Genomic DNA, 14,411 nt, shown 5'->3' on the forward strand with positions numbered 1-14,411 from the left:
ATTGTGCGCCAATCCACTTTCGCTGCGCCATCCTGCTCTGAAGCCTAAATGTTGCGCCAAAACTAGCCAGAAAAAGTTTTTTTTTTAATGCTTGTGTTAACGTTAAAGCAGGTGACTGAGACATGAGTTTGTTGTTTAAGTGTAATTTTTTATTACCGTATTTTGCAGACTATAGTCTGCACCCGGTGTATAGTCCGCAGAGGCAAATTTGGGGTCAAAAATGAAAGTTTTTGCTAAGATAGTCCGCACCCGCTGCATAGTCCGCACCTGGTGCATAGTCGACACGAAATTCCTCATACGCGGCACACCTTGACATATGTATGTTTTCTTAGCTCACAAAAAAAGCCTATAATATACATAAATTATCAATAACATACTCTTTTATTCACAAAATCCGTTCCATCTCGTCATAATCAACGATATTGAAAAACATAGTTCCTGTATAGCCCGCACGCGTAGATAGTCCGCACAGCCAGAAATTTCAACTTTTAAACATGTATGGTCCGCGGACTATAGCCTAGAAAATACAGTATTATCATTTTTTTAATTTTTTTTTCGCACAGAGGCGCTGAGTTGGTTACGTGGCTCAGTGCACCCACCCATTGAATCGCGTATGCCGTAAAGTCTCGTATGAACGCACGCCCCCGAGAAATCAACCATCCCGTTTTTTGAGGGGGCTGAATATCCATAACGTTAAAATTTTGTTAAAACACCTTAGACTGGGTGAGCAAATCTTGAAACAACCAAAAGTTATAAGAATATGTTAAACTTTCGCCAGCTTGCCTGCACCCTCATCGTGTTTTCTAAACAATCTTTTTTTTTTTATTCTTAGCGCTTGTGTATGAGCTTAAGCACGTATGTATGTGCATGGATGATATCATTAAGTTTTCAATATTTTGCATTTGTACTTTTATCAGATGGAGTAACTCTGTTGCCTTGAGTATTGGAATACATTTGTTTGTTAAACAGGGACTTGGAACATACGTATTTCCCAATAATGAAAACTAGTCAGTAATTATTGGGCTTTATTTCATACCATAATATTGCATCTTGAAATGGTTTTATGTTTAACTTATGGAACTTTTGATTTCAGTTGTTAAATAGGCACAACATTTGGTTTTCGTGAGGCTTAAGTTGTGCTTCTTTTGTTGATTATGCCTTCTATTGGAAATCTTTAAAAGGAACCAACCTGCTACCAGGGCCTCTCTCAATAGCCATTATTATAAATTGCAACTATAAAGTTTGCTTTTTTGGCTATGGGCTGGGTTATATTTTAAGGAAAGGGTATGTTTGGAAATGGTTCTGGACCGTCAAATGGAGATGCTTTTCATTGTGATATTTCTGCATTTAGAAAAACACCTCTGTGTTTATAGCCCAAAGTTTGACCTGGGTGACCAGCTTCAAGATTTACGTATTACTGCTACGAATCTCGATTTTTGTGGCTCCTGAGCTGCTCCAAAGCAGAACATTTACTGCCCCAAAGCTGCACCAAAGGGGCATCTTTGCTGCTCCCAGACCTGCTACAAAAGGCTAAAGCTTGCTTCCACCCTTGATGATGACATGGTAAACAGAACAGCGCACAAAAAGAAAAGGACAAAGAAAAGTAACATGCACAACACACAAGCACTGACTCTCAACTGAATTTATACACAAAAGGAAGGAGAACAGGATGTTCTGAAAGACGCGCAGGGTATGCAGTGCCTGTCACACATTTAATCACAATGTCTTTGCCCCATAGTCTGATGTAAAAACAAGGTTTCGGTTTGAAGCAGTGTCGTTGATGGGTGGCTAATGCAGCAGTCCCCCATGCTGTTGATGCATTGTGCTTCCAAGATTTCGAGAGTAGTCTTGTCTCGATAATGCCCAATTATTGTTGTGACTTTAAGAATCATATTGCAATGTACGGGAAGATTACTGTCCACCGTAGATTTTAGTGAATGATCATGCTCGAGAAGGCGATCGTTTAGGCACCGTCCAGTTTGGCCCACATAGCTTCTACCACGCATTAGTGGGATTTTGTACACAACGCCGATTGGGCACGACACATAAGGGTGGCTGTGGCATTTCTGGCACATGACTTTTTTAAAGTTTTCCGCTATCGAGCGAACCTTTGAACAGATTTGCCCCTTTTTAAATTATGCGAGGTTTTGTGCTTGTATGATACAACTATTGTTTCTGTTGATCTCTAGGCTTTCTATCGCTGAATCCCTTTAGTCTTGCGTACCAAGGCCCCCCCCACCTCGTTTAAAACCTGTGATGGGAAGCCCGACGTATGGAGTCTCTCAACTTGAGTGTTAAATCTTTCAAAAACAGTGTGAAAGCAGGACTTCATAAGCGCAACAGCAAGTATAGAAATCGCAATAACAACTTTTGAATGTGCTGATGTATAATGAGGGATGCCCTTTTTTGACCTAGGTGAGGAACTCTGGCAGATATGGTTTGTATGATGAGAAAACGAAAGGTCTAGGAATTGTAACTTCCCTTTCAAAGTTTTTTTTTCAACTGTGAACTTAAGACCAAAGCCACGCCTGGAAAATATGCTCACAACCTTATCAACATTATTATTTTCAGCAGACTTGGAATACTCGAGCAAAAAATCGTAAACATATCAAAACACCTTTGACACTTTTGATGAGGACACCATCAGTTACTCTATCAACACTTGCTAGAAAAATATCACTGAGTGCGGGGGCCACATGATCCTATGCGCACACCTGACTGCTGTATAACGGTATCATTTTTCCACCCAACTCTCATAGAGTTCAGATAGAATCGCAGAAGTTCTAGAAGGCCTTCTAAAGACACACCGCTAGAGTTTCTGAAGAAGAGCTCCCCTTGCTCTTCAATACAATACTTGACTAAGGTCAGTAATGCTTCGTGTGGAAGGGAATAAAAAAGGTCTTGTATGTCAATGCTGAAAAGGAGTGGTTGTTGAAGTTATTGTTCTTAAAAGCTTCCACTACTACTTCCGAATTACCGACTAGAAAGGGATCCTTAATTTGCGAACCAGATAGATATCTTTGAAGAAAGATAGCCATCTGGCATTGCCATGTGCCTCTCTCAGTGATGATGGCACAGAATGGGCATTCTTCCTTGCGAGTTTTCACACTAAAGAACACCTCAAGGTAAAGCCCTGTTGCTTTCTTGATGTTTCCGGAGCGTGCGGAGCCGCAGATTCTCCGCGGCTCCGCACGGGCTTGGGGAATTAACGAAGATGCGTGACCTTGGAACTCTACGACGTTTCGTCACCTCCTCAACGAAAAACTCGGTTGTGCGAATACACCGTTACTGTTTATATTGACGAGTTGTTGAGAAGAAAAGTAGAAATTGATCGGATTCGTTTTGACGTGTGGCATGATTACCTGCAGGGGTTCTTCCGCCGGAGCATCCAGAAGCAGATCGAGTACCGCTGCCTGAGGGATGGCAAGTGCCTGGTGATCCGGCTGAACCGCAACCGCTGCCAGTACTGCCGCTTCAAGAAATGCCTGGCCGTGGGCATGTCTAGGGACTGTGAGTCGGGGCCGTCGTCGGGGTTCGCCGCGTTTCGTGGCGTCCGCTAGAGCCGGGTAATCGAGCCGACCGAGCTCGGCGTTGCTAGGTCAAAGCCGATCTAAGAGCTTTCTAGGATGCTTGGCACATTTTCGTGGCACGTACGCACGGTGGCGCTCGCTACACTATCGGTCCACCCTGTGGACAGAAGCGGCAAAACCGATGGAATGTTGGATGCACATTGCATCCAACATCACACACTTTCCACTGGACATTGCCTGCAGTGGAAAGTCATTCTCTCGTTTTTATAGTAGACATAAAGTTTGTGTGCAAACAGCTTAGCTCGAAAATGATCCTACTCCGTTGCCGCCGGCGGCACTGGGAAGGCTAGCCGGCCGTACCTGCTGCGTTCATTCCACGGAGAAAAACCATTTTCGAAAGACACTCTTCTGCAGTGATTGTCAATTAATAGATCTAAAAACGTTGGACCGAACTCTCCGACTGGCTTGTTTCAGCCATCTTTAAGCCATGAGAAAACAAATAGCATTTTCCAAAGGCGATTTAAATGCTTAGCATTTAGAACATATTCCCTCGCATCTGCCCTGAAATATTACAGACTGCTGAGACTGCTTAGAACTGATTGTCCATGAACTTGTGCCTATACTGCCAATGAGGCGCTGTATAATGGCAACTAGCTCCTGTCACTGCTGGGTCCCGCACCCTTGGTTTACAACCGTTTACCTCGCTTGTCGCTTTCCGCCCTGCTCTGCACACTGTTCGTGCCCCCACGCCGCTTCGGTAGTACACAAAGTCCGCAAGCGAGAGTCTTCATAACTCTTAGCTGCCGCTGAGCACACACCGAGGAAAGTCTTTGCTCCGAGAACAGTCGCCGATCGCGCATGAGGTGGGCAACTGTGCACACTGCGTTACATTCTCCTCTCCATGCTCTATCAAGGCTTCGTCCCGGACTCGGACAAAATTTGAAGAAAAATAAACCCTGAAAACGGGGAACCCTACTTATGAGCAGGCTCCGTCAGGCTTGCTCACCCCAGCTCTATTCGGTTGAGGGCAGCCACCATTTTGTGGCCGTCAATTGCAGTGCTGCTTTACGATTTTGAGATGAAACTTGGCACTTTGTACCTTGGTAGGCATTTGGTGGCGCTTGCTTGCTCCATGAAAGTTGAACTGACTTTTTTTTTATTGATTGCTTCAACTCATGTTGCATGCTGCAGTGCATGTAGACTAGCTCTGGAAGTCTCTCAATCATATCGTAAGCATTTATAACTGCTGTTGTAATATAGTACTGAAAAAAGTATTGCTGCCATTGGTTGCTGGCTCATCGTCATCCGACTGAACCTTAGCACGCGGTATACTACGAGCAGGGTCGACAAAGTAAAAAAGGTTAGGGTACACTCATGTCTCGACAATATGGACTCTGTTAATATAGATGCTCCACTATATAGACGAGGCTTTTGGGGACGAATTGGGTAAATATGCAAATTTTTGTCTTGTTATTACGGAAGACTCGGATTATAGTCAATAGTCTGGGGAACGGAGGTGTCATCGACGAGACGTCATTGTACCGGCCTCGTCATATTGGCATGTGGAAATTAATTTGAAGCAAGACCCAGCTTATTGGATGAATACATACCATGAAATGATCATGGTCAGTGTTAATCTACAAATGGGGTGGTGTGAACAACCTATATTCCATGAAATTAGCCAGAAAAATTGTGACCTGCACGTATGAATTGAAACATTTTCCTACATATGTATCTTAGTGGTCTGCTTTACCTTATATTTCAAGACGTAGCCTCGTTCCCACGAAAAATCTGAAAAAGATGTCCTTTAATTGTTGATGCTGCACGTCGATGCAAACAACAAAGTCGGGTCAACAGCCGGGTTTGGCGCCTCATCACGCAGCGGCACCACACGTCCAGATTCGAGGCATTCAATCCCGTTGAAAAGAATCTTCGCATAATCTAATTTTCATCTAAAATTAAGCGTGCGCAACGATGTTAACGTTGGAAACGAGAAATATGAAGGGAGGTCGTTGCAGTATCACAAACTCACATTGCTCTCCCGCGTCTACTTTTGACGACCCGTGGCGTCACCCATCTACAGCACCACACAACCTGGCTGTCGGCAATAGCTCGACTCGACCGTTGTTTCGGGTTCTGGTCGCTTCAGCACGAGCGTTGCGACAGTTTGCGGTTCCGCTACTGCCTTCCGGCGTCTAAACAGTGGCATTGAAGGGTGCTCCAAGTGATCATCTTAGCCGGAAAACACAACAAACTGCCGTCAGCTATAGTTACTGATAAAGTGAACACACTAGGACGTATCTTCCGAACGCCCGTCCTCAAGCAAGCGCTCAGTACCTTCCGCCATGCTCTGGCAGCGCGCACTCACTCGGGGCGCACGAGACGTTGAAGCATTGTGTAAGGTAGGAAGTTTGTGCTCAAGAGGCAGAACAGCTGTGGCTCCTCCCTGCCGTCCTTACGCTGTCTGGAAGCTCGACTGCCGCGCCGCGGCTCGGTTCTGAAACGAAGCTTGGGAGTTTCAGTACTCTGGGAACATTCAGTGATTCTAGATGGTATGTTATAAACCGTTTGCTTATCATTCTACAAAGAACTATAGCCGGTGACAGGTCAGGAACGAAGTGGAAGCTCCTCCCACCCTTTTCCGCTTCAGCGGAGCGAATGGTGGAGAGGAGGTCGCTTCCTCTCCAGCGTTCGCTCTACTAAAGCGGAAAGAGGTGGGAGGAGCTTTCACTTCATTCTTGACCTGTCACCGGTTATAGCCAGAAATTGGTGAAAGTCACTTCATTGTATTTCATTTTGTCATATTTATATTATAAGCGATCATCCTTCCACGGGCGCGTTGCGTTGCTCAAAAGATGATCGCAGTTATGAGATCGTCCTGGGAGTCTGCAGCACTTTCCAAAAAACAAGCTAAAAAAAAATTGTTTTTATTTTGTGACATTTTTTTTGAACAGATTCATTATTTCTAATTATGAAAATTAATAAAGAGTGGATTAATAACATTATGTCGTAATTCAGGTCAAACAGTAAAAGAAGTGAGAGGGGAAAGGCGGTCATTCACTGCACTTCCTATAGGTTTTAGTTTTAAACACAAACCTGCAACTGCGTGCTCCGAACCACAATCTTAGCAGCTTGCCAAGTGTTGAGAGAAAAAAAAAATGCACACATACGCCACATTTCACTTGTCGAGGAGGCTTCTACTTGTGGCTCTTGTGGCTTGTACGTTATGGGTTTTCTTTGCCCGAAGAACGTTTTCTGCTTTTCCCTGCCAAACAAGAGCACGCTTTCTTGGTACGATTGATACCATTGCATTCTTTACTTTTTCTAGGGACAGCATTTTGGCAAGATACTAGAACGCTCTGAAGCAATCTATTTTGCGATATTTGGTGAGAATTGGATCTTTCTTGGCGCAAAGAACTATATTCTGCCCGATTGGCACCTTCTTTGTAAGAGAGTAATTTGCTCCCTCAAAACATTTGATGACACACTTCATAGTATCACTCATTTATTCATTTTACACACACGTCGCAGACGCCTCGGCAAAAATGTAGATCCGGACTGGCGGATATCCAATCCGCATCCGCCCCCGCCTTCCGATCCGCCAGCTTCCAAATCTGATTAATTTTCATTCGCATCCGCCAGTCGACTGCGGATATCTGAGGGCAGGGCCGTACCCAGAAAAAAATTTCGGGGGGGGGGGGGGGGGTTTCGAGGACAACGGCGGCCATTTTGTCTTATTTTCGCCTATAGGCGGGAACATATTTGCGAAAAAACGAACCGAACATCGGAGAGAAATCGGAGGCTGCGAAAATCGTAGCTTGCGATTTGCGGAAGACGAGCCACATGAGGTGGAATGCGCGGCGCGGAGCTCCGACTTTAGGAGGCTGTGCGGTAGTCTGGCGAACTGGCGTCCCGCATTTCGCGCCCCTTAAAAACTTCAGCTATTAAAACCTCGTTGAATGCCACGCGAGACTTTGTACCACCACCCTTTGATAGAGACAGAAGGGGTTTTCTACGAAGGTTGAGACGAGAACGCAGGGATGGCATACGATGTTGCCTGCGCTGCTTCCGAAGCTGCGTGAGCCGCCACGTTGCGAGCCGATCGTATCGTTTCGTTCCGTCCTGTTCCAGGCTTTCGCTCACCGAGCTCCTGAGCCCCGAATTCGGAGGCGCCGTGCGAAAATATCTGGCGCTGCAGATCTTTCGAACAGCTCCCGATTTTCGGAAAAGGGGAGGAGCCTAGCTGCCGTGCAATTTTCGTGTGCGGTTTTCGCACAAAATTCGGCTTTTTTTCGCAAATGTGTTCCCGGCTTATGAATCATGTGCATCGATGGCATATAATGGAGAGTTATAGCAAACCGAAGAACCGGTCCCGGTTTGGTACCCGGTAGCCGACCGGTGCCACTGCGCGTGCGCAGAGGTGGAGATTAAAATCGGCTGGCTGCAAGTGCACCGACCAGGGCCGTACCCAGAAAAAAATTTCGGGGGGGGGTCAGAACCCCCTAACCCCCCCCCTGGTTACGGCCCTGTCTGAGGGTAATCCGCAGATATGCAGGACTCTACTTATTGAACAGTGTATTTGCTTTTGAATATTGCTTAAAACCACGGCACTTTCCACAACTTTCTTTTAAATAGGGGTCGTTATTTTATTCATTGGAGTGGCCTTAGAAGAGACGTTTGCAGCGTGGTCCAAGTGGGGCAATAAAATTAGTTTGAATAAATGGTAGCCTTGTAGCCCAATTTGGTAACCCAGTTTATGAAAGAAGAATGAACTAAATTTTAAGCGGGAACCATTGTCTTTGCAGTCTGAGTTTCTGAATGCAAACATTGCGATTATGGCCGGCCACAACAACAATGTCCATCGCACGAACATTGTCGTGCTTATGGCCTTCGCCACACCTTCATTGTATCAAATCAGTATTCTATTCGAATAGAATCTTTCTAAAAGTCAGATCAATCTAGTGTTTCAAGCAGCAGTTAACCTTTGCCATACAATTACAGGAACAAAAATTTAGTATTACATTTTCGTGTGTCAGTGGCAGCGAAGAATACTTGAATATGATAGGGACATGGCCTACCTCTACAATGCACCGACGTGGGTAAAGTCCTTCGTAAGATGATTATACCGAGGGTCTTCAGAACTGAGCGGGCAGACAGATTGATTCAAACCGAATTTGATTTGAATGCTGGCACAGTGCTTAACGTCCAGCCCGTGCTTTGCATTGTGCTCTACTGTCGTGTATCATTAATATGAATGCCTCTGCCTGCTGCCCCTCCAAATCGTTGATAATGTGAGTCATCGATAAAAGCGAGACCCAAATCTGTATTTACCCAGTTCGTCTTTGAAAACTTTTGTTTATATAGCAGAGTATCCACATTAGCGAGACCTCGTTTACCTTAGAATGACTTTGTTTTACGTTACGATAGTCTAGCAGACGTTACGAGCCGTTCCAGCCAATTTGTCGGTCCGAACGATCGCAGGTCCATGCTGCCCCGTGCGTAGCCACGCCCCAATTGAAGGTCACCTAAGGCTCGCATGCTGTTGGATTGGAATTTAAGGCTTGTGACGCCCTTTGCGGTCCGTCGTACGGCGAAACGGAGTATAACGTCTCGAATGAAAAAGCCTCATGTCGTTCGCTCGGGTGCTTGTTTCAACAACTATAAAGGGGTATATAGGGCAGGCGATGAAACACGGCAAGAAAAGATAGGCGCCTTTGTTTAGAGAGCTCAAGATTTTGATAGAAACGTCTACGAGTGCAGTCTTTTTTGCTAACTTCCGAAAACTGAGAAAAAAAGAAAAATAGCGAAGAATAGTCTTTTAATATACATAACATAGTTATACACCCTAGCTACTTCTCCACAATTAAAATTAAGTTCCAAGAAGAGCTTCTCAATTATCCGGGTGTGGGCACTCGGCACGTCCTTTGCGCATCCTTTAAACTCTCAATAAAGCAGCAAGTGGGCGTCCGTTGCAATGTGGGCAGGCGCTGGACGTTTTACGACCGTCTGCATCATCCGTAGTTGCGGGGCGGAAGTGGTTGAATGTCTGACGGATGTGTCGGACGCAGCGGTGCGTTACGGCCGGGTGCCGAAGCGGTCCCGGGAGCGGGGCTCCTCGTCCGGGGCGGCCCCGCTGTCCGGGGACGAGGGAGGCGGGGGTGGCGTCCCTGGGCAGCCCCGGCCAGGAGGAGCAGTGCGCCAGGGACCTGGAGACCCAGCAGCTGGCCATGTACGACATCATCCTCACCATCTCCCAGGCACACCACGCACACTGCGCCTACACCGAGGAGAAGACGCGCTCCCTGGCACGCCGGCCGGCCATCTTCGTGAGTGGCCCCTCTTTGTTCTGTCCCTCTCTTTGTGCCGAGTGCGTTTACCAACTCGCTTCAGATGAGACCATTCTTCCCAGTGTCACGATGGATGTCGCATTCACACGCGACATCCGCCAAAGCTTGAATTTACTTACTATCAGTCTACCCGGTGGCCACGGATCCATAACCAATCCAAATCATTTGTTCGGCGGCGCGCGTTGGTTAGGCGTGTTAAGCCTCGCTGTTTCGGCCAGTTTCGTGGCAAGCAGAGCGGTGTCTGTGTTTGTTGCACGTATAATCATAGCATTTCCCTAGTCGCGGTGGCTTCGCGGCGCAATGGCGAACTCCAAACTTCAAAGGAGGTACTTTAAGGTGTTCCTGAAATCCTACACGTTGGAATTCCCGAGCTTCGTGCCGTCCAAGAAGGGAGAGAAGTTTGGATTCTGTCGCACGTGCATGCATGATGTAAGCGTTTCGCACGGTGGCAAGGCTGACATCATGCTGTACATTGCTTCGCGTAAACACCAGGGATAAGTGCCTGCCTCTTACTGCTCCCCCTCCCCCCCTTCCTGCGGCTGCAGGAGTTTTACGAATTTGAAAGTCAACAGATTGGCAGGTGTGCGTTCCATTTTGTTGCGGGAACTTGCGTTTCGTTAAAAACAACGCACACTTCCTGCTCGCCACTTCAAAATATGAAACACCCGAATAAAGAGAGTGACAGCCACCATGACCGCCATCCCGCTGAGCCTCCGACTCCTCTTATGAACGGAAACTGAAGTGGCCTCACAGTGTTGCCGGTGTTTCGAGACTACAGAAACTCAACGTTGGTTATGTTTAGAAAAATAAGAAGTGTGAAAAGAATGAAAGCCGTTTAGAACTCCTTGTAACGCCGAATTAGAGCGCAGCTCTTGAGGAGGAGGAGGGGAAGGGTACTGAGGGGAAGGTATATCCTTCCTTCCTCCTCCTCATCCTGACTGCTACTCCTCCCTCCGAGCGGCATTGCCGTCGCCTCACGAGGGTCACGTGACCTCACGGGGGTCGTGTGACGATGACGTCATAATCACTAGTCACGTCATCAGTGACGTCACTGATGACGTCATAATTACTAGTGACGTCATCAGTGACCATGCGGATGCCGATGACGTCATCAGTGACGATGACGTCATCAGGAACGATGACGATGTGGATGCCGATGACGTCATCAGGGACGATGCGGATGCGGATGACGTCATCAGTGACGATGCCGAGGACGTCACTGATGACGTCATCAGTGACGTCACGCGTCCTATAACGCATCGCGCGGTTACGCCGACGGCGACACCGCTCAAGCCGGAAACGGGCGCCTAAGAGCTGCGCTCTGAAATGGCGGTGGGAAAGGATCTGGGAAAGAGTAACAAGAAGTTGGCGCCACCCTAAAGTGGAGCGGAAACATGTAGGCACCCTAGGTTGTCCTACCTCCAGCAGAAGCACCCTTAATAACGCTTGGGCATCTCACGATGCGCAAAGCAAATGTGCACGCACAGCGAAAGCAAGGCGGCAGGCATCGAAGGTGTGCTTGAGGTAGGGCGTCCCAAAGACACCCCATTCCGTCTTTGTCCCATCGGCAACTACGAGTACGGTGACTTTCCGGTGGCGGTGTGCAGAGCCTGGAGGAGCTCGGTGGCAGCGGGGGCGGAGGGGGCGGGGCCGAGGGCGGGCCCTCCCTCCCGGACAGCCCCGAGCAGAGCAAGCTGGGCCTGTGGCAGCAGTTTGCCACCCTGGTGACGCCCTCCGTCCAGAGGGTGGTCGAGTTCGCCAAGAGGGTGCCAGGATTCCTCGAGCTCGTGCAGGACGACCAGCTCATACTCATCAAGGTGAGTAATAAGCACTAACGTACGAGGGGAGGAACACTTGCGTTAAAGGATTAGGATGATGCTATGATACGTGCTGCGCGATTTTGAACTGCTTCAATGCAAGTGGTTAAGTATTTCTCCTGAGGGCTCCAGATTACTGCTGCAAATTATAGTTTGGGGCAGACATATGTTTCGTAAGCCACTTTTCGGAGGTGGTCGGGGGCTGCTCTAAGGTTACGTCTTATATACACGCGAGTTCCGGATGCGTTGGATGTGACATGTTGCTTTGGGTGACCCACCGAAGGTTAGATGTGAAATGGAGACCAAGATACTTGTAAGGTGAACATACACTTAGAGATGGAGTGCCTAAAGAGTGTGGAAACTGTGAGATAGAACATTTGCGAGTGATATTCATCACCTGGCATTTAGTTCTATTTAGTAGCATTGGCCAATCATCACGCCAGTTGTTAAAGGGGCGGTGCAACAATTTGTGGACTTCGGCTAATTATTTGCGGGAATTGATCCCAGCCACATATAAAACGAAGGACCGAAAACTATACTTTCCTGCTTTCCCTAGTTTTCATTAAAAAAAATAAAAGAAATTGGTATCTCTGGCACCCCTCAACTCAACATTGAAGCAACACCAGCTTCGCCTGTGACGTCATTCGGAGTGGCGTTGGTTTCCGGTTGGGTTCTTCTGGCTTCCGTTTCCCCAGCGCTCGCCGGCTCGCCAGGCTCGCCGCTCTCCCGCCGATTTCCGACCAACATGGCGGCATGGGTGGACGGCAGTGGACGGCCTGAGCGACGTCGAGCGCAAGATGCTTGCGACGCGGCAGGCAGTCGAAGTCGAAGTCGAGGTTGAGACACCAGGAACAATAACGATACCACGATACTACGGACCACGACCAACGGACTCCGTCGAGCGAGGGAAAGACAAAATGTCCGGGTTGCTCGTATAGCGGTGTAGCCGCCGTAGGCGCCTCGGGCGTCGACGGATGACGGCGACGGCAGGTTTTGTTGACTTGCGGTAGATGGCGCCACAAATAATTCATACCCTTTTAGCGGCAATATTAGGCTTTTGAAGCGTTTCTGCATGCCTAAACAACAATATTTTTTAAACTTAACCTTAATTCAAGCTTACAATTGCCTAACACTATCACTTACAAAAACCACTCCGAAGGACGTCACACCACAGGTTCCATTTCCCTTTTTTCCCAACCTGCGGCCATGTGGCCGCAGGTTGGGAAAAAAAGTGTTTTTTATTTTACGATTACGCAGCGAAATAGAGATATTTTGGGGTATGGTGGCACTTTTTCTCTTACTTATGCGGAAGTAAACAATATAAAAAATACAAGCTGCACATTCGTTTAGTGTTAAAATCATTGCACCGCCCCTTTAATGTGGTCCAAATCATGCTGAAGTAGTAAGGGGTCATCAGGATTGTTCATGTATAAAATGCAGCATTCTTTGGCAAAGAAGCATACATTTGAGGACAATGAATTGGAAAGATAGATAATATAAATGAGAAATAACGAGGGACCCAAAATGCTTCCTTGCAGAACTCCCAAAGAGATATCAGCAGGCAGACATGTATCCAGGGGGGGGGGGGGCGGGGGGGCGGGGCGGGGCGGGGCGGGGCGGGGCGGGGCGGGGCGGGGCGGGGCGGGGCGGCAGCAGGCTGGCCGGCCCATAATGCTCAGCCCCCCCCCCCTCTTTCTCCCGAAATCTTCAGTTTTGCTGGGGCCTCCCCTCCCCCTCATACAGCATTTTGTCATAGACTGGCTGCCCCTGAATCAAAATCCTGGCTATCAGTAGGGTTCTCCCCATGGTGGCCGGCAGTTGCTTTGCCGCCCACTGCTCCCCGTCTGATTGCCCGTTGCTCTGGCTGACCGCCCACCGCTCGATTATGCCACAGGATGACTGTGCGATTTTGCCAGCCCATGTGGCTGCAGACCGTCGTATTCAGCAGGCTTGCACATCGCCAGGTTATCGCGTGTTATCACATCGCCCTCTGCCGCCACTCTTTCAAACAAAGAGAGCGGAGCTGCAGAGTGCCACGGGCAGTGCAGCGAGGGTGAGGAGGGGGTGCTTGGCAGAGGACAAACACAGAATAAGCAGACGCGACAAACGTTCTCTCCGCAGGCGGTGAGTGGCAAAGAGCAGAAAGCGGAGACGATTGTTCTTTCGCTGCTCAATGCTTGCTCGTGGCGCCGTGGCTTGCTTTATCTTCGCCTCTTGGCTTCCCTCGCCACTTTTTTCTCCGAGGCAATTTGGTTTTTGTTTTATCACCGCGGCGTGGCATCACTCACAGGGCTGCAAAGTTAGAGATCCTACACAAAGTATGTTTTGTCGGTAAGCCAGATCGTGCCGCATTGCAAACTACACGCCCCACCGCTACCCCACCACTCATATGGTAGTAATGTCCACCCCTAAAATATTCCTCGCGAGGACCCCGTATATCAGTAATGTCAGACTACACTTCGTCTCACGTTAGTATGGACTATTGTTAGCCGCACGTGCTAAAAACGCGAGATAGTTGCTTCGAATGAAGGCAGCTGCACGAGCGGTCGTGCAGCGAGTGCTCCAGTCAAGGCTAGCCGCTCGCGCTAGCGCAGTATTCGCAGTTAATCCATGCTTAGGTGAGACGAAGTATAGTAATCACCACAAACAGTATACCTACTGAAAGCTGTGAATCCACGACAGGTTTAGGGAATCAAGATGAAGTGAAGAGAGCTTGG

General features: G+C 48.0%; 1 protein-coding gene across 1 annotated transcript in view; it reads left to right on the forward strand.

Moving 5' to 3' along the window:
* LOC8034737 (ecdysone-induced protein 78C) overlaps nucleotides 1–14,411 on the forward strand; it is a gene marked incomplete at its 5' end in the record, with an annotated part of 100,609 nt that overhangs the window by 57,968 nt on the left and 28,230 nt on the right. Inside the window, 4 exon segments of the mRNA XM_042293171.1 lie at nucleotides 3,369–3,510; nucleotides 9,599–9,684; nucleotides 9,686–9,856; nucleotides 11,485–11,694. Of these exon segments, the coding sequence (XP_042149105.1) occupies nucleotides 3,369–3,510; nucleotides 9,599–9,684; nucleotides 9,686–9,856; nucleotides 11,485–11,694 (609 nt within the window).

This window comes from Ixodes scapularis, unplaced genomic scaffold, assembly GCF_016920785.2.
Source record: "Ixodes scapularis isolate PalLabHiFi unplaced genomic scaffold, ASM1692078v2 PGA_scaffold49__6_contigs__length_1374808, whole genome shotgun sequence".
In the NCBI taxonomy this organism is placed as follows: Eukaryota; Metazoa; Arthropoda; class Arachnida; order Ixodida; family Ixodidae; genus Ixodes; species Ixodes scapularis.